The following is a 17,712-nucleotide window of genomic DNA, read 5'->3' as shown; positions in this document are numbered from 1 at the left end:
GTGCCCCCAGTGCCCACTCCTAGTCTCCTGGACCTGTGACTGTGACCTTATTTGGAAAATGGGTCTTTGCAGGTGTGGTTAAATTAAGTATCTCAAATGAGGTCGTCCTGGATGAGAGTGGCTCTAAATTCAGTGACACATGTCTTTATAAGAGGCAGAGGAGCCAACTGAAGATGGAGCCATGTGGCCATCAGCCACGGGGTACTGGGGCCCAGGAGCCGGAGCGGGCACAAGGAGCCCCCTAGAGTTCACACTGTGGTGTCCCAGGTCTGACCTCCAAAACTATGAGACTGAATTTACTTACTGTTTTGGGCCACCCAGAGGCTCTTTGTTATAGCTGTGACCCTAAAATAACCTGTCAAGACCAGAAAGCGTGGTTGCGTTAGCTTCAGAAGCCACAGGTACGGAGTGGCGTTGTGTGCCAGGCCTCTGCTCTGGGCAAGTCCTGCTTAGGAGGGGGAGCCACGGCCAGGAAATTCCAGGCAGTTTTTATGAGAGAATAAATAGTGCTTCTATACAGAGAAAGTGTTGATTTAGCACGCAGGTCTGAATTACTAAATAGAAGGCTAAATATATGGTAATTAAAAATTCTAATTTTCATGATTGTAAAACCAGAATAGGAACCATGGCTGTGTTCCCCCAAAAAGTTGTTTTAAGTAAAACAGTGTAGAAATTCATGTCCTGTTCCCCTCCCACCTAGAGGGTGTGCATCACCCACCAGGTACGGCAGTGGGGACACAGGGTTCTGAGGAAGAGCAGTCCTTCCTGGTGGAGGTGTGGCTGGAAAAGGGGAATATTTTTGTGCCTAGTTCACTGGACCACATCAAGGACAGAGCCCAGTGGTCAGGGAGGACAAAGCAGGGTGTGGGCAGTGGCTGGACAGAGGCCTGTCTCCTGTGGGTCGCCTTGCTGAGCGCCCACTCTCTTTGTGCCACTGGTGTAAGCCTGTTGGATAGACTCGCCCTAGCTAAGGAAGTGTGCATCATCAGCAGACACTGGACGCCAACTTCCCCCAAGGAACCTGCTTTTGGGAGGGTCCTACTGGAGTGTGTCCCTCTGGAGGAGCCCCACTGCTGCGATCCTGCCTGCACAGGCACCAGGTGGACAGGAACAGTTGCAGGGCTGTGGGTAGATGCAGCCCAGGACCCGTCTTCAGAAGGTGGTGGGTGGTACAGTCATCTACAGGAACCGCAGTAACCACTGTTCTCGTGAGTGAAAGAGGGAAATACCTTGAATGCCCAGCAGCCGGGTCTCTGGCGGGTCTGGTATGTGCAGACCTTTGGCAGATGCAAGTCCCAGGCTGTGCGTTGAGGTCACAGTGTGTTGAGTGGGTGCTTTGTGTGCGGAATGCCTTCCGGCCCAGTTCTGACTATATATGGGTACAACTGGAAGATGGTGCACTGTTGGCTGTGGTCATCTCAGTGCCTGTCTTGCCTTAGAGGCCATGCTGAGTGTGGTCCCCCTCCTGTCCCCAGCCACAGGCCATTGCCACACCCACCAACACTGAAAGCTCCTGATGTAGGAACACGGTGAACATCTAATAGAGAGGCTCAGAAGCAGAAGTCTTGTGGACCCCTACTCTCCAGGGGACCTGATGTTGCTTTAGGGGCACAGACAGGGACCGTGGCTGTGGGGAGTGGCTCAGCTATGAGCTATGGTGTCCACTTGGAGTTGTCAGCTCAGGGCTTTCTAGGCCTAGCAGGGATGAACTCACCCCTCAGTTCTTGGAGAATCATGTGTCCCTGGGCCAGGAGTTACTGTCTATGGGGCACAGGACTCTGGCTCATGGTGGATCTTGCAAGGATCTTCCTGATTGGACCTGTGTGAGTCCAGGGCCAGTGCTCTTGGGGCTGCTCTGCGCTGGCCAGTTTCTAAATCCCATGCCGAAGCTGGGGTCTGAGCAGCAGAACCACACTGGAGCCTCTGAGGGTCCCTCAGCAGAGTCAGGGCCCAGGTTCCCTGGGACAGTGTAGTGTGTTGGATAGGTGAGTCCCCTGGTTGTTTTCCAGCAGAGGGGTGTCTCCTTTTCCCTCTGTGTTTTTTGGCTCATGTCACGCTATGGTGCTGGCTTCTTATCTGTCTCCTGGGAGGTCCTGATGTCCAGCAGCATCTGAGGGCATGGGGGAACATCTGAGGACATGGGAAATGTATGAACAGAGACAAGATGGCATGTGCTGGGTTGGTTGTCCACAGGGCTTGCTGCTGCCCAAGCCTGGGCTCTTGGTCAGCCCTCACCAGGGAAAGATTGCTTGAGTGGGCCTCCATTTTGCAGAAGGCTCCTCAGAGGTGGGCACCAGCCTCCCTGAGCTTGGGTTGTGGGTCCCCTTTGGGTGGACAGCATGTGGGGAGGAGGCAGCCAGGTGACCCTTGCACTGACGCCTCTGCTCTCTTCCAGTGAATGAGTTCACGGTGATCAGGAAGAAGTTCAAGTGCCCCTACTGCAGCTTCTCGGCCATGCACCAGTGCATCCTCAAGAGGCACATGCGTTCCCACACCGGGGAGCGGCCCTACCCCTGTGAGATCTGCGGGAAGAAGTTCACGCGCCGTGAACACATGAAGCGGCACACGCTGGTGAGTGCAGGGCCTGGATCCGCGGCCTATGCTGAGCTGAGATGTCCTGAAAGGCAGGCAGTGGGGGTGGCTATGGGATGCCTGGACACTCGGCAGTGGGGAAGCCAAGCAGGCCACCATGGACAGCATTCGCCAAGGGGTCACTGCTGCCGGCTTTGGGCTGCCTCACTCGCCCTGTAGGGGTGGGGCCAGGCTCTGCACCCAGCTGGTGGCTGTCAGGGAGCAGATGCTGGAGAGTGGACCAGCTCAACTAAGAGCGACAGAGAGGAGGTTGTCTGGAGATAGAGAGGAGATCAGCCTAGCGAGACGGACCCCCAAGGCCCTGAGCCCTGACAGGGGACAGCCCCAGGTGTGATACCAATGGTATGCTGCACTGGGATGGGGGAGCATCTCGGGCATCTTTGGGATGGGGATGGTTTGCAGGCTGGGTCACCTGGAGCTCACCAGCTTCATGGGCAGCCCTGCCAGGCGGCAAGGGCCAAGGCTGGGTTCAGGCTCTCTGTTGGCCTCTGCTGCTCGAGCCTAGTGGGGTACTCTTATTTGAGGTGAGGACAGCTGGGAGCTCCCCTGAGGTTAGGGTCCCTGAATGGCTACAGAGCCCACAGAGGGATATTCTCTAGGGCCCCCCGTGTGTCCCTCTGTGAGGTGGGGATGCCTGGATCAGGAAGAGCCCTTGACCATGAAGGGAGGCCAGAGGCAGACCCATGTCCACAAGAAGCCATGAAGTCTTAGCAAGCTGAGTTGAGAATTTTTTCTCTAAGTGAACGTTTGCTTCTGCTTCATCTAATTAATAAGCCATAGAGATCACTTTGCAGACTGACATGAAAACTAAAAGGTAATATGCACCTGTTCAGAGGAACCACATCTTGTTTCACACTAGCAAGTGCTGATGAGTCTCAATGAGGTCATTGCATTTGTCTAGAGAACCCACAGGAGGGCCCTGAAAAATGTACTTAAAACATTTGGGGCCAGCTGCAGTGGCCATGCCTGTAACCCCAACTGATCATGAGGCTGAGGCAGGAGGACCTCTAGTTATAGGCCAGCCTGGGCAATTTAGCAAGACTCTAAATAAAAAATAAAAAGGCTGAGGATGTAGCTCAGTGGTAGAGCACTTATCTAGCATGCATGAGGCCCTGAATTCAATCCCTAGTGTTAAAAAAGTAGAATACAAAACAGAAACAAAAACAATGAAGGTGGCCCACCTCTTCCTGAGGAGAGGGTTTCTCTGGGTGCCCACTCTGAGAAACAGGGCCCTGCGTTAGGAGATGGTCTGCGGCCTCCTTGTGCACAGTAGCCCTCCTGGCACCTCTGGGGGGCAGACCCAGCAGCAAGGAGTGGGACCCCTCTGTACCTGCGAGGGCTTCAGGTCTGGATGGGGTGGGCCGGCCCTGCTCCACAGCAGTACCACCAAGGGGCTCAGCAACAGTTACTACGGTGCCCAGCACCCTCCCCGAGCAGGAGTGAGAGCACCCACTAGTGCCTGGCCCTCTGGTCCTGGCCATCTGCCTTGGGGACCCCGACCCCTCCTGGGCCTGTTCCTGCCCTGTCATCCCCATTTGCACAGTTCCTATTGTGACTTGGTCTGGACGTTTTGTTCCCCTGTGTGGGGGGCAGAGGGAGGCCCTGAATCTAATACAGAGCAAACAAACCTACAGAATGCTGGACCCAACCCAGAGGTCTAGACCCTGCCGGTTGGGCTTTTGAGGAGGCCAGGGGGCTAGCACCCAGCTCCAAGGGCCACCACCAGCTGTTCCTGAAGGTCTCAGGTCCCCCATGTGATGACCTGCCCATGCCACACTCTGGACGTGCAGGTTGTCACGGCAGCCTGGCAGCTGTCACTGGAGCCTTCCCCACTTGGGGTTTGGTGGAAGTAGCAACCCTGCCTTCAAGAAGGTTGGGTTCAAGAGCAGTGCTCTGTGAGACCAAGGGCCTGGGAAGCTGAGGCCAGTGAGGGGCAGCTCACGAGGCATAGCTGCAGGACCACAGTGATCGCTTGTCAGATCATTGCAAGTAGAAGAAATGATGGCTTAGTGGTTGAGTGCTCCTGAGTTCAATTCCTGTTAGCACCTCCCTCCAAAAAAAAAAAAAAGAAAAGAAAATGTTAGCCAACTTTTTTTTTGCTGTGACCAAAATACCTGACAAGAACAACTTAGTGGAGGAAAAAACAACAACTTAGAAGAGGAAAAGTTTATTGTGACTCATGGTTTCAGAGCATTCAGTCCATGGTGGGCCAACTCCATTGCTCTGGGCCCAGGATGAGGCAGAAACACCATGGCAGAGGGCATGGTAGAGTAAAGCTGCTCAGTTCTCGGCAGCCAGGAAGCAGAGGGAGACAGCGGGGAAGCCTCCCAGGGCATGCCCCAGAGACCCTCCTCCAGCCAGTCCCACCTCAGGTAGTGCGTTCACCATCCAGGACCCAGCCACTGAGGAGGGCCGGGCCCTCAGGGTGAGCCCCTCCCAAAGGCCCCACCTCTGACTAGCTGTGCCGGGGACCATGCCTTCAACACATGAGCCTGGGACGCTCTCAGCCACCCCAGCAGGACCCCTCTCCCCCTCAGCCTGGCTGCAGTCTTTGTGTGATAGGACTTTCTTGCAGGCTGTGGAGAGCTGGCTTCAGACACCCTCTGGACATCTCCCTCCCTGTGTGCAGCCAGCTCTCACACAGCTCCAGCTCTTGCACATGGAGGGTAGGCGTCTGCAGGACACAGAGGGGCGGAGAGAGCCTGGAGGTCTGGGGAGGCTGCTGGCACTTGAGGGCAGAAGCCTGGCTAGCACCAGGTCCAACCAGAGGGTGGACCGAGGCTCGCAGGTAGCCTGCCACTTGTGGGCCCACTGGCCTTTGTTCTTGAAAAGTAGGGTCAGGGCTTGGTTGTGAGCAATCCCTCCAAGCCCTCCTCAAGTTAGCCAGGGGTGCTGTGGTTCTCCACAGACTCCAGTGCCCATGCTGAAGTCTCCACAGGTTCCAAACAGCAGCAGGCATCCTGTCCCCTTCTGCAGAAGGCATCCCGTCTGTGTGTCCTCAGGTCCTAGGGCCTTTGTGTCCTGCTCTCTCGAGGACCCTCTCCCAAATGCTGTTGCTCCCTGTCAGGCATAGCCCTGGTAAGGGGCACTGATCCTGTCCCTTCCTGGCCAATGTGCCTCTTCTGCTGATCTCAGTTGCTAATCTCTGTCCTAGGCTCTCAGTTGACCTCAGGCTCCAGCTGGGAGAGGGAGCTGTGCCTTTTCACCTACAAGGAAATGGTCAGGAGAAGGCTGGGGTGTGGACTTGCCCCCAGTCTGTTCCCAGTTCACCACCGTCTCCTGGGACTCCATCCCAATTCCCCTTCCCTCTGTCCTTCACTCTTTTTTTTTTTTCATGTTAATTTCCTTGTAGTTGTAGATGGACAGAATGCTTTTATTTTTTATTTGTTTATTTTTATGTGATGCTGAGGATCGAACCCAGTGCCTCACACATGCTAGGCAAGTGCTCTACCACTGAGCTACAGTCCTAGCCCTTGTCCTTCAATCTTGACCCATGGCTCTCCTGCTGCCCAGCCCATCAAGCCATGGGCCTGGACTAGACTCCCAGAAGCCAGACTCAACCTATATCTTTTGGTCACCGCTGTGTGGGGCTCTCCACCCTGACCAGCCTGAGCTGGCATCGTCTTTTCCAGGAGGGGCACAGGAGTGCTCCATATGCTGTCTGATGAGAACTCCGCCTGTCCTGGCAGGGACTCTGGAAGAGGGAGCAGTGTGACCTTAGAGAGAAGTATGTAGCAGGGCCTCTGTGTGTGCGTGTGTGCGTGCGTGTGTGTGTGTGTACTCACACTGAGACCTGGCCCTGCTGGGGCTTCGGGAGGACACTGCTGCCCCTGGTGTCAGCACCCCTAGGGACAGGGCTTTTGGGTGCTGTCCCCAGTTTTGACCTTGTAGACTCTGGGCAACACCCTCAAGCCTGGGCTTGAGGGTCCCAGCAGATCTGTCACCCCCAAGTCATGCCATGGCTATCCTTGCTCATATGCCTCTTTAGGGCCTGGCAGAGACTGCCCCTGGGGAACCTCACCCCTCCACTGACTGCCCTGTCCTCCCAGGTCCACAGCAAGGACAAGAAGTACGTGTGCAAGGTGTGCAGCCGCGTGTTCATGTCTGCAGCCAGCGTGGGCATCAGGCACGGCTCCCGGCGCCACGGCGTGTGTGCCGACTGTGCTGGCCGGGGCGCAGCCGTGCAGTTGGACCATGGGGGTGGCGAAGGCTCCCCCGAGGCCCTGTTCACTGGTGATGGGCCCTACTTGGAAGACCCCGAGGACCCAAGAGGGGAGGGTGAGGAGGAGCTGGGGGAGGATGAGGACGACGACGTGGCAAAATGGAAGGACGATGTAGGGCTGGCGCCCGAGGACACACTGTTGGGGGACGACAAGGAGGACGAGGACTCACCACAGGGCCCCCGCAGCCCCACTGCAGGGCCTGAAAAGGACTTCGCCTGGATCTCCTAGGCCCTGCCCCGGTGGGCAGGGTCTGATGGTGGGGTGGTGACTGCGTCGCTCCGTCCACCTGTGTGTGTGTCTTAGTGGGTCTCAACACCCGACAGCAGGACAGCGCCCTTCTCAGCCCCTCCTCTGGTCCTCCCTGCATCCAGCCCCGCTCCCACAGACACCGGCCATGTGGTCGAGGGAGAGCGCATGCTCCTGCCTGTTCTGGGATGCCTGGAGTCCCCAGCAGGTGCCTGCAGGTGTGTGACGGGTCTGGTATGGGGCGTGCCGCCAGAGCATCAAAGGAGCCCTCTGTGGCTGGCCAGACCCTGGATGCATGATGGCCAGGCTGGCCAGGGGCATGAGTGCATCCTCGAGGCCACAGGTCTGAGTCCATGTTGAGAGTTTTGCATACACCGAGCTGCATCCATCCGCAGCACTGCTCAAGCCCTGCAGCCAGGTGTCTGCCTGTGACCCCGCAGTGGCCCTTTGCCCTCTTGGCTCCTGCCACACAGTGGCACCTGTAGAACCCAGGTCTGGTGCACAGAAAGCCCTGCGATCCTCTTACCTCTGGGCTTTGGTGCTTAACAAAGCAGCTGCAGATCCTCGAGATCCAGGGCTCCAGGTGCTCTCTCCGATGGTCCCGGAGGGCAGGGCCTGAGGAGGCCACAGCTCCTCCCAGGCAGGACTCCTCAGTCAGGGAGGAGACCCCAGGCTAGGCTCCCCATCTCAGGCCCAAAACAGTTCTGCCATGAGGGCCTCAGCTCTGGGTGCACTTCCTTAGAGAGCCTGGGCCCCTTGTCCACCCTGGGCTTGTTCCAGGGCTCCTGCTGACCCCTCTTGGGACGGGCTGGAGCTGGACTCCTGCCATCGTTGCTGCTAACACTGGAGGTGGGTGTCCTTGCTGCAGTGTGCTGCTTCACCTCCCTGCCTGGGTAACCAAATGTTAAAGTAGTTGGAGACATCGTGAGGTAGCTGCAGAAAATTCTTATTTTTTGCATTGTTTTTCACACTTGGCAAAACTACATAGGGTTGTTTTTCCTTTGGCTTGTTAAGTCCTCCTGCTGTGTTTTGAAGGAGCTTCCCATGTGTTCTCCTTTTTTCCTGAGTGAAAAGCAAAGGCCCCCATGGTGGGCATCTCTGTGCATCACCCAGCGTTGAGGTCCTGGAGGCAGGCTGCCAGACCCACCCTAGAACAGACATGGCAGCCTGTGCACCTCCTCCAGGCTGCTCTGACACCACAACTAAGACATTCCACCCTCTCCTCCTCTTCCTGTGCACCCTCTCAGGGTGAGGTGTAGGCAGGTTGACCACTCCCCACCCTAGGCCAGGGCTCCCTGGGAGCTAGTGTGAGCACCAACTGGAGAGAGAGTTTCTAGTTTCTCCTCCAGACTGCAAGCCAGATGGCTGTTACCTTTTTACTGTCACATCTTCCTCAGTGGAAAAAGGAAAACCCCACAGAACTATGACTTAGGTCCCAGTGGTCACCTGGAGCACATTTCCTGAGAACATTCCCTAAGCACAGCTGTCTGGCAGCTGCTGCCAAGGACACACAGGGTGGGCCCATGTGGGCGCAGGGACATGGTGCTGCCCTTGAGGGCCTGTGTACTGGGAGGAGTTGCAGTTCTCTCTTGTTTTTTCAAAGTAAAATCAGCCAGTTTCTACCAGTCACAAGAGGCTGCTCCCCCTGCTGCCATCCAGCCCTCCTGCGCATACATCCCTCCTTGGCAAAGCCATGAGCTCCTGAGCCAGTCCCTAGCGGAAGCTCAGACCCTCCTACACAGAGCATGGGGGCCTTGGCTTGTCACCCATTCTCCCACTGCCATGGAGGGTCTGGGGTGCTCCCAGTGGGGCAGTGTGGCTGACCCCCTGACCAGGGAAGCTCCAGCTGAGCTCCCAGCCCCCTTCAGGGCTCTCAGAACTTTGTACCTTTTTTCCCACTTTTTTAACACCTTTTCTATACACTGATTTTCTTACAAGTTGCATTTGGAAACCAGACCTTTGCTACCAACCTCTGGGTTTTGTACCGGTCCCCCCTCTCAGGCCAAACTGCCCAGGGCCCCTGGCCCACCTCCCCCAGGCACCTCTGCCTGGCACTCAGGATGTCTTGCTCTCTGACTGGCTCCCACTCTGGATGCCTTTGCTGGCCTAGGGGCATATCCTTGAAATGATACTGTACCGGAAAACCGAGGTTCCCAATCTGTCCACCATCTTCCCCGTCTGCTGTGTGGCAGGTCCGCTGTTCTCAGTTTGCTAGTTGGAGAGTGGAATTTCAAACCCAGATGAACACATCCATCTCAGGAGGCATGGAGGGAAAAGATGTATGTAATGAAGGTTTTTTTTTATGTGACTGATTTTTTTTTTAATCAATGTTCAAACTAATAAATATTTTTTTATGAAGAGGAAAATAATGTGTAGATTACATTTCACATTTTGTATTTTTTTTGTTGTTGTTTGTGTCTGTTTATACCTTGGTGTTTGCAACACCAAAGTGGAAGATACAGTCCATGGTGGTGGGGGTATGTGAATAGGGAAACCATGATTTTTGTATGGAGCTCTGGATCCTGGCCAGGTTGTTTGAACTCTGGGTCTGGGCAATAGGATGCTGCCAGGACTCTCCAGGGCCTGACTCGGGACACAGCTATGCTTCCAACTTTGCACATCTTCCTTTTTAAGAAAGAAAACTGAGAAAATGCAAAACTGGAACTTTTTGCAATATTATGAAAGATAATCTTCGGCTCATTTTGTGACATGTGCAGCTCTTTAAGAAGCCATACTTTCTAGTGATTGTCTTTTGTTTAGATCCTGTTGTTTTGTACGCGGCCCTTTTAGAACCACTTGTAGTGAGGGTGCTGTGTGTGTGCTTCCCTTAAATATTTATTTTTTTCAACATGCTTTCAACCTGTCATCAAAAACAGAAGAGACAAAAAAAAAAAAAAAAAAAAAAAAAAAAGGCAGTGTTTGGAGACTGTTGATTTTTTTTCTTGGGATGCTCTATTATATTGACTTTATATATTATTATAAACCTGTGTTTGTACTGGAGATGTGTTTAATATTTGGGGAGGTTTTTCAGTCCATTGGTGGAAAATCACAGCTGCTGCCTAGGTCTTGGTAGCCAGAGGCCAGGCCAGCAGCCAGCATCACCTTCTCTTCTCTACAGAGGGTCTGGAGTTTCCTGCTTGCCTCCACAGGCTCCAGGCCTGCCTGTGGGGTTCCTTTCTGTGACGGGATTAGCATAGACATTCTTGCAAAGTGATTACTTTCAATAAATTGGGAAATTGCTGCTCCCAGCAGATGCCTCCTGTGTTTCAGATAGCCCCCTCCTCGGCCTCATCTTGGATACAGGGGGCTGGATTGGAGACCCCCAGCCCCGTGGCCTCCCCCCATCCCTGCCCACAAGGTCCTGGACCCATTCCTTCCCTCTAGGAGGCAGACTCGGCTTCTGGAAAAAAAACCCAATTTTTAATTTTTCTCCTCGCCTGGTGGCCCAGACGTGAGACACCTGAGCTTCAGAAACATGGAAAAAGTCAGCCCTGGCCCCTAAACCACTGCATTAGGTATGAGTATGGGAGTCCCCTTCTCAACACCCCTCAAAGTGCCTCTTGGACCGAACCCTACAGCTGGCCTGCCAACATCCTTGGCCAGTCCTGGGCCAACAGGCAGGGGGGGCGGGCAACAGTCCTGGGGCCAAGGGGACAGTGATGTTATTTGGCTTTAGTGCAAAAACGCTGGCTTCTTCAGAGGCACTTTGAATAGCAGGACCCCTTTCCCCACTGCTGGGGCCCAGGGTCACCATCTCCCCTACTGTCTCCTGCCTTAGGAAGTAGCCCCACAGCTAGAAAAGGCAAGGCCTGGTGATTGCCCAGGACAGGAGGCGGGACAGCAGGGCCAGTGGGCTCAGTCCAGGAACCGCTGACAAGCCTTCTTCCAGCGGCAGGCTGTGCACCACAGGTCCCGGTGATCCGTGCCGTACACCTTCCGGCACTTCTTGGCATCACCACGGGGCTTCCTGGGGAGACAGGTGGGAGACGAGTGCTGTCAGCTGGGATACTCCCCACCTGGCACCTGACTGGGCCCGCAACCCACACACACCTCAAGCTGGCACCAAGCTTGGAGGGCAGGGCTGGTCCAGTGGCCTGGCCCTCAGTGGGCTGGGGGTCCACATGGACAGGTGCCAGGCAGCCCTGGGGGGAGCTGCAACTTGGACTTCGCTCCTCTCCAGAGTGCCCTGAGACTTGCTCCCAGCTGCCACCTGTTGCCTCCCCAGCATGGTGGGCATGGTCACCGTGGCATGTCTTGGGAGGAGCTGCAGAGCTAAGCAAAGGGGGCAGGGGCCGGGGCAGGGCCAGAGGCCGCAGCAGGCTGGGCAGGTCCAGGTGGGGGAAGGCAGGCGGCACAGGGGCCTCAGGGGACGTTGGGGCCAGGTTGGACAGCCCATTGGTCAGCATGTCCACACCAATGTCCAGCTCAGTGTAGTAGAAGTCCTCCTCACCATCACTGTGCTCAGGCTTTTCCCGTCTCCTGCTGGGGACACAGCAAGGGAGCTGAAGCGCTGGCCTGGCCTGGCCCCACCGCCCGGCCCCCGGCCCCGCCGCACCCCAGGTGCACCAGGCGGATGTGTCTCTGAATGGCGGAGGCTGTGCGCAGCACCTTCCCGCAGCTCTTCCACAGGCACTGGAACACCACCTGGACAGCGCTCTGGGCAACAGGGTGTGTGTCAGGAGCAGCACTTGAGTCCACCCGCCCTGGGCTCCTCCAGCTCACCTTCCGTTTCCTCTGAGTGGGCTCCCCAAACAGAAAGTGGGCTGCCTCAGGGGGCAGTGGGGACGATGGTGTGGATGGGGAGGACTGGTCGCTGGCCTGGTCCCAGACCCAGTCTCCACTGTTGCTGCTGCTGCTGTAGCTGCCAGTGGGCTGCGTCAGGGCCTCCCTCCAGGGTTCCAAGTCAGGCTCTGCAGGAACATGCACCTTAGGACCTCTGGTGGGCTTGAGCTGCTCTGTGGGGAGCTGCTGCCTGCTGTCTGCCTAATGATCTGCAGTCCCTAACTCAGCTGCCACCTATTCAGGTGAGCTTGGTGGGCAGAGTCTTGGAGAAGATGTTGGTCACAGGGGCATGGGGAGACATCCCCCAGCATAGCAGAAAAAAGGGGGTGCCTGGCATGGTCAACAAAGTGGAGGTGGACAATCTGCAAAGGCCTGGCTTCAGTGAGAGGCACTGAAAATCCATATAACCACTTCAGAAAGACAGCTGAAGTGCGGGTGGCAGGTCTGAGGACTCTGCTCGATCCCAGAAACTGGGTGGCTGTAGGGTCCTCTGTCCCAGGCCCTGCCCCCACCTGAGCACAGACTTCTGAGACACACCTGGACTGAAGGATACAGCAGGGGCCCCCAGATAGAGGGGGCTAGTAGACAGGCTTGTAAGGGCTGCCGCAGCCAGGACCTCATCTAGCCGAGCTTTTCCTGGGGGGGATCTGAAGGAGACAGGGGCAAGATATGGGTGGGTGGGGCCCAACAAGTACTCTAGGCCCCTCCCCTGACCCAGCTACACTTTCAAGGCCTGGGCACGTGTTCCAGCACCAGGCTGCCTCACTCCTGGCAGAGAAGGAGGTCTGGCTCCACCCCCAGCTCAGGTTGCAGAGCCCCAAATCACCAGGAACCACCGGGAACAGGGCTGGGGTTTCTCTGAGGCTGGTGTTCTCTACAGCCTGGGCTTTGTCCCCTGCACCCTCAGGATCTACAGGGCACCAATTTTCACTGGTGGGCTAGGACTGATCCCGACCCAGCCCCCATCACATATTAACCAGCGCTGTGCGTTGTGCAACAGCAGCTGTGGGCCCCGTCCAGGCTTAAGAGGTGGGAGCGGCCAGCAGTCGGCAGCAGCCAGGAGGGAGAATGGGCTTCAAGCACAGGCCGCTCCTGGGCCTCAGCGGGATAGGACAGGGTCCGCCCCTGCTGCGCAGCCAGCCAGAATTGTCTGGGCTCAGGAGTGGGGGAATGGCAATAGGAGCCCCAGGCATTCCTGGACAGTAAGCCCCACGCAAACTACACTGCCTCTTCTGCACAGAAACTGACAGCCGCCCCTCCCAGTTCTGCGATGGGACCCCCAATGTAATTGGTCATTTATGTCCAACTCCTCCAGGGTTGGAGAGCTGGGGGAAGAGAACGCAGAAACCCAGTTCCGGACCCTGACCTATTCTCTACAGAGGCCTCCCTCGGGAGGGTCGGGAAGGCAGAAATCCGTGCCCCACCCACTGCCTGTGCACACACCGACGCACGTGTGCACACACCCACCTAGGGCACGAACCCCCCACCCCAGGGGCTCACCTCTGCGCTGGCACCGGGATGTGCCCCGACGGTGTCGGGAGCCCAGCCGCCCCCGCCCACGTCCCCGGGGTCCCTAGGTCTGCAGCCTGCGGCTCCTGCGGCAGCGCGAACTCCAAGCCCGCAAAACCTCCGCCCATAGAAGGGCCCTGCAGATGGAAGAAACTCATAGAAGAGGCAGCCCAGGCCCACCAGCCTGCACCACGGATCCACTTGGCGCCCGCCCCCGCCCCACCGGCTGCAGCCGCTGTGGATAGCATAGCTCCGCCTCCGGCCCCGCCTCGGCGCGGGCGACGGGGAGCGTCCCCCGGCCGGGCCGGACCCACGGACATGCAGGGGCCGACGCGGCCACCCCTAGCTGCCACGCCCTCAGGGCCCAAAGTTTGCGCAGCCCCGACGCCATCTTTGCAGCCAGAGAGACTTTGTTGGCGCCCCCGCCCACTGGTACCTGTGGCGGCGCCGGCACCGTCACGGGCGCGGCGCGCGGGCCCGAGCCCTGCGCGCTCAGCCACGGCGCCTCGGCCCGTAGCGCATTGGGGTCCCGACCGCCGGCGCGGAGCTGGGGGCGCGCACAACCCGGACCCGGACCTGGGGAGAGCTCAGCTTCCATGGCCGGCCGGCCGCCGAGGCTGCAGCGGCGAGGGCGGACTCTCGGGAGGCGGCCCCGGGCCGGGCCGGGCTGGCGGGGCCGCCGACCCCCGCCCTGAATCCCGTCCGGCCCCTTCGGTGCTGCACCGCCCCGAGGCAGCCCGGCCGACCACGCCTCCCGCCCCGGCGCGCGCGCCTATTGGCCGGCGGGCCTATCAACACTCGGTGGCCGGAGCTCGGAGCTCGGCCTCCGACTGGCCCGCGTTGGGATCTTGCCCGCCTCTAGCCCGCGCTCCCGCTCTGGCCAGGAGAGGTGGCCTCCCGGCGCCCGACGGCCCCTAGTCTGGCCAGCTCCGGGCGGGCGCTCCAACGCTCCGCTGCCTGGGAGGGCCGCTTCCCCACCGGTGTGTTGGAAGAGCTGCCAGAGACAGAAAGGGGCCCTGTCTCCTTGGCTGGCTTCTTGGAGCAGGTTATTCTTTAACGCAAACTGCCCACCTCTCCCCGACTTCTGTAACTCTAGGGGTTGGTGGCGGAGCCCAGGTTCCAAGTCCTACCCTGGCAGCCGCCCAGCAGGCTTCCCTGTCCTGGAAACCACAGCGAGACGGTTTGTCTTCCCCCTGCCCGCCAATGGCTTCGGAAGGAAACCAGAACAGCCTCAGGTACCAGAGCTTGGGCATCTGGGTGAGACCACCTGCAAGACCAAAAGGAGCCATGGATCCTTCCAGAAGTGCTCACCGCAACCCTCCCCGCTTTCAAGAACAGCAGGCTGCGAGGCATGCATGTCCATCCTTGTTTGATGAAACTTTATTAGTATGTAGGCCTTCTCTGGAGCAGGGAGAGGACATGTGGACGGTTGGAAATAGAACCTCACAGGCTAGAAGCCATGGGATCTGGGATTTGTGCTGTCAGCTGCAGGGGCAGAGAGCTCACTCTGGAGAAAGGAACATAGTAAATACTGGGTGTTCAGGGGTCTCCAAACCCTCCCGAGGCAGAAACGGGGGCCTGGCACCTGTACATATCCACTGTGTTACCAGGTAGACAGGAGGGGTGATTCCTGCTCAGGGCCCCATCTCCTGGATGCTCTCATACACATTTTCCAGGGGCCTGCTGTCCATGCTCAGGTCCCTGAGGGGGAGGGTCTCACAGGTCAAGTCGTTCCTTGGGGCCAGAATCGATCCCCCACCCTTGAGGTCTGCCTGGTTTTTTATGAGTCCTGGGTCCCTGCTTTCAGACTTGCAGACCCTGGAGTACAGGATGTCCACCTGGAGAGAGGAGGGATCCAAGGAGCGGTAAACACCAGCCTCTCTGCCAAGAATCTGCCAGCCCCACCTGCTGTGCACAGCCCAGGCCCACTTTACCTGAGCAGTTGGGATCCTCTCAGCAGTCCCCTGCTGCAGTTCTTGGGGACCCTGACCTGTCCCCTTGAGCTTCTGGATGCAGGCATATTCAGCCACCAGAGGTCTGGCCCCAGGCCCAGGCCTGGCACAGCCGATGGTCAGCCGTGTCCCTGCCCACACCACAGGGCTGGAAGCCAGGCTGGCTCTGGGGATTGCAGCCAGCCCTATGTTGGAATAAGTATCCTCAGGGCCAATGAAGGGTGAAGGGGAGACAGGAGAGGCCTTAGGCAACTGCTGTGGTGGGAAGATGGAGGGGGCTGCCTGTGGTCTGGTGCTGCTCCTGGGCACTTCCAGCCACTGTGAGCGCAGGAGATCCATGCTGGCAGGCCGTGGAGCTAGGGGTGGGGTTAGAGTAGAGGTCACTTAAGGGTGGGGAGCAGGCCTGGCCCCAGAAATGGGGAGACAGCCTATGGCCAGACCCACCCCATTAACCATCCCGGAGGCTCACGATTCTGCTGTGTGGGCCGTGGTGCAGCTCCTACAGCCTGGTGCCGGACCTGCTGAGGGAGCAGAAGTGAGTCTCAGCACTGACTGAGGGCAAGGGTCTGGAAGGGACCCTGTGGCACCACCCTGGCCTGGCACTCACCACTTGCACTGGCATCATGCTGCCCTGCAGCCTAGCCCGATGCCTCGGCACCCGTGTCCTGGGGGCAAGAGCATCATTAGGCCAGGGGCCACAGTAGGTATAAGGGTGGTCAGCAGCTGATGCAAGACCAATGTAGAGGTTCTCACAGAGCCTCCGCATGGGCCTGCCTCTAACTCCTGTCTGCACAAGGAGGTGGTGAGGGCCCACAAGGAACCCAGCACAACAGACATACCTGTGGCAGGCTGTGCACAGCACCCACAGCCAGAGGAACAAGGAGAAGCACCCTAGGACCCAGAGGGTGGGCAGGGCCAAGGGCACTGGTTGCCCCATCCTGTGAGGCAGGGGCCTGGGGGCAGAAGAGAGGGGCACTGGGGCTGGCTTGAGGATGGGGCACACAAATGGCAGCCCCACTTGTGCTCCTCCCTCTGTGGGTGGGCTCCTCCCCCTGTTCTGACTCAGCATACCGGAAACACCTGACCTTACACAGGGGCACCCACCCTTCCACCTCTAGCTTGGAACTCCTGGTGAAAAGGGGTACTCTGCCTGCACTTTCACCGTAATTGCAGGTGGTCATGGTGATGGCAGAGCATGGCTAGGGCAATTGTAACCTGGCCAAGATCATGCTGTGGTCACTGCAGCCCAAACCCATGATTTGGGGGAAGTCCCTGCAGTTACACCCCTGGGCCTATGAGCCACAGGCCACAGACCTTGCCTATCCACCCTGCCCAGCTGTGGCCCCCTTGTCTTAGGTGATGCCCCTAAGCCAACTTAGTAGAGAGCTTGGACCTTGAAGTGGAGTAGTGGAGAAGAGGCAGAAGAGGCCAGCTTTAGGCAATGAAATGTCCTCCCACCCCTCTGGCTCTCTTCCCCCTGATCTCTGCCACCTATGCTGGACTGATGTCAGCAGAGTTGCCTGGGGGATGGGTGGTGGGTGACAGGTGGGCCCACCAATTATCTGTAGGAGTTAGGGGAGGTTCAAGGGGTAATCTTGGAGGTCGAGGCCAGTCTACACAGACTCAGCAGTGGGCTTCTTGCACGGGCATGTGGGAGGGCCCAGTCTGATTAACTGGAACACAGCCAGTTCCCAATGCCTTGACCAGGCCAGTCCAAGCCCTCCCAAATGCAAGGAGCTCCCCTGAGGGGCTTGGGGAACTGCCCATGCTGGAGGGCAGAGCAGGCACTTACCAAGGCCACCACGCGGCTCCTCCACGGCCCTGTCTGGGGCAGCCAGGAAGGTCTTTGTGGGCCTGGTAGAGCTCCCCACCTCACTTCCTGTCACTGCCTCAGAGCACCTCCCCAGCAGCCCTCAGCCCTAAGCTGCAGCTGCTGCGGCACCAGGAGTCACCCACCTGCTAGGGCCCCTCCCTTGGTCTAGTCGTGACTCAGTGGGCTACCCTGGGCGCTGGGTGGCCATCCCTATATTCTGAGAGCCCAGCTTTGCACCCTACCACACCCACTGAAGTGAACACTCGCCAACAACAAGTGGGGAGAGTAGATCAGCTAGACAATCAGTGGCCACCAAATTTGCACTGATCAAACCCACTTGACCAGGACCACCTGCCTAACAGTGCTCCTGAGGGCCAACTCCACCCAGTGAAGTAAGCACAGGGCACCAAAGGACACCCAGGGTTTTTACCCACCTCAATCAGAAAAAGGAAGGGAGAAGGCCACTCTCCTGGGCCCTCTGACCCTGGCATGGGCTGTGGCCTCATTCAGGACCCCTAAAGCCCAGCCCGTGAGTTGCCATGAACCTGTGCAGATCCCTCTCTCCCCAGAGACCCCGTAGCCAGCTGAGTCTCTA

General features: G+C 57.9%; 3 protein-coding genes across 8 annotated transcripts in view; 1 reads left to right on the top strand and 2 right to left on the bottom strand.

Annotated features, from left to right (window-relative positions):
- The window catches only part of Zbtb46 (zinc finger and BTB domain containing 46), a 54,534-nt gene extending 44,171 nt beyond the window's left edge, over positions 1 to 10,363 (top strand). For 3 of the 5 annotated variants that reach the window (XM_076852128.2, XM_076852129.2, XM_076852127.2), the window contains exons 4-5: positions 2,396 to 2,571; positions 6,642 to 10,363. In XM_076852128.2, the coding sequence (XP_076708243.1) occupies positions 2,396 to 2,571; positions 6,642 to 7,043 (578 nt within the window). In that variant the 3' untranslated portion in view covers positions 7,044 to 10,363. Of the gene's footprint in view, positions 1 to 2,395; positions 2,572 to 6,224 lie in introns of all 5 variants that reach the window. The other 2 variants (XR_013090850.1, XM_076852130.1) reach the window with 2 other exon arrangements.
- A 457-nt stretch (positions 10,364 to 10,820) lies between these two features.
- Slc2a4rg (SLC2A4 regulator) lies at positions 10,821 to 13,950 on the bottom strand. 2 transcript variants are annotated; one of them, XM_076852134.1, is made up of 7 exons: positions 13,789 to 13,950; positions 13,344 to 13,489; positions 12,381 to 12,490; positions 11,784 to 11,971; positions 11,617 to 11,717; positions 11,112 to 11,540; positions 10,821 to 11,028 (listed from the first exon to the last, which is right to left on the bottom strand). In XM_076852134.1, the coding sequence occupies exons 1-7, from the start codon at positions 13,948 to 13,950 to the stop codon at positions 10,917 to 10,919; spliced, it is 1,248 nt and encodes a 415-aa protein (XP_076708249.1). In that variant the 3' UTR covers positions 10,821 to 10,916. The 2 variants fall into 2 exon arrangements, with proteins under 2 accessions (XP_076708249.1, XP_076708248.1); XM_076852133.2 differs by lacking the exon at positions 13,789 to 13,950 and having other exon boundaries at positions 11,617 to 11,971; positions 13,344 to 13,765.
- Positions 13,951 to 14,033: 83 nt separating this feature from the next.
- Positions 14,034 to 17,637, bottom strand: Lime1 (Lck interacting transmembrane adaptor 1). Its single transcript, XM_076852135.2, has 8 exons — positions 17,552 to 17,637; positions 16,144 to 16,257; positions 15,912 to 15,969; positions 15,774 to 15,825; positions 15,287 to 15,660; positions 15,073 to 15,190; positions 14,483 to 14,619; positions 14,034 to 14,346 (listed from the first exon to the last, which is right to left on the bottom strand). The coding sequence occupies exons 2-8, from the start codon at positions 16,239 to 16,241 to the stop codon at positions 14,125 to 14,127; spliced, it is 1,059 nt and encodes a 352-aa protein (XP_076708250.1). The 5' UTR covers positions 16,242 to 16,257; positions 17,552 to 17,637; the 3' UTR covers positions 14,034 to 14,124.
- Positions 17,638 to 17,712: the final 75 nt, after the last annotated feature.

The sequence above is a fragment of the Callospermophilus lateralis genome, chromosome 3, assembly GCF_048772815.1.
Source record: "Callospermophilus lateralis isolate mCalLat2 chromosome 3, mCalLat2.hap1, whole genome shotgun sequence".
In the NCBI taxonomy this organism is placed as follows: domain Eukaryota; kingdom Metazoa; phylum Chordata; class Mammalia; order Rodentia; family Sciuridae; genus Callospermophilus; species Callospermophilus lateralis.
This window is presented reverse-complemented; position numbering and strand designations above follow the sequence as displayed.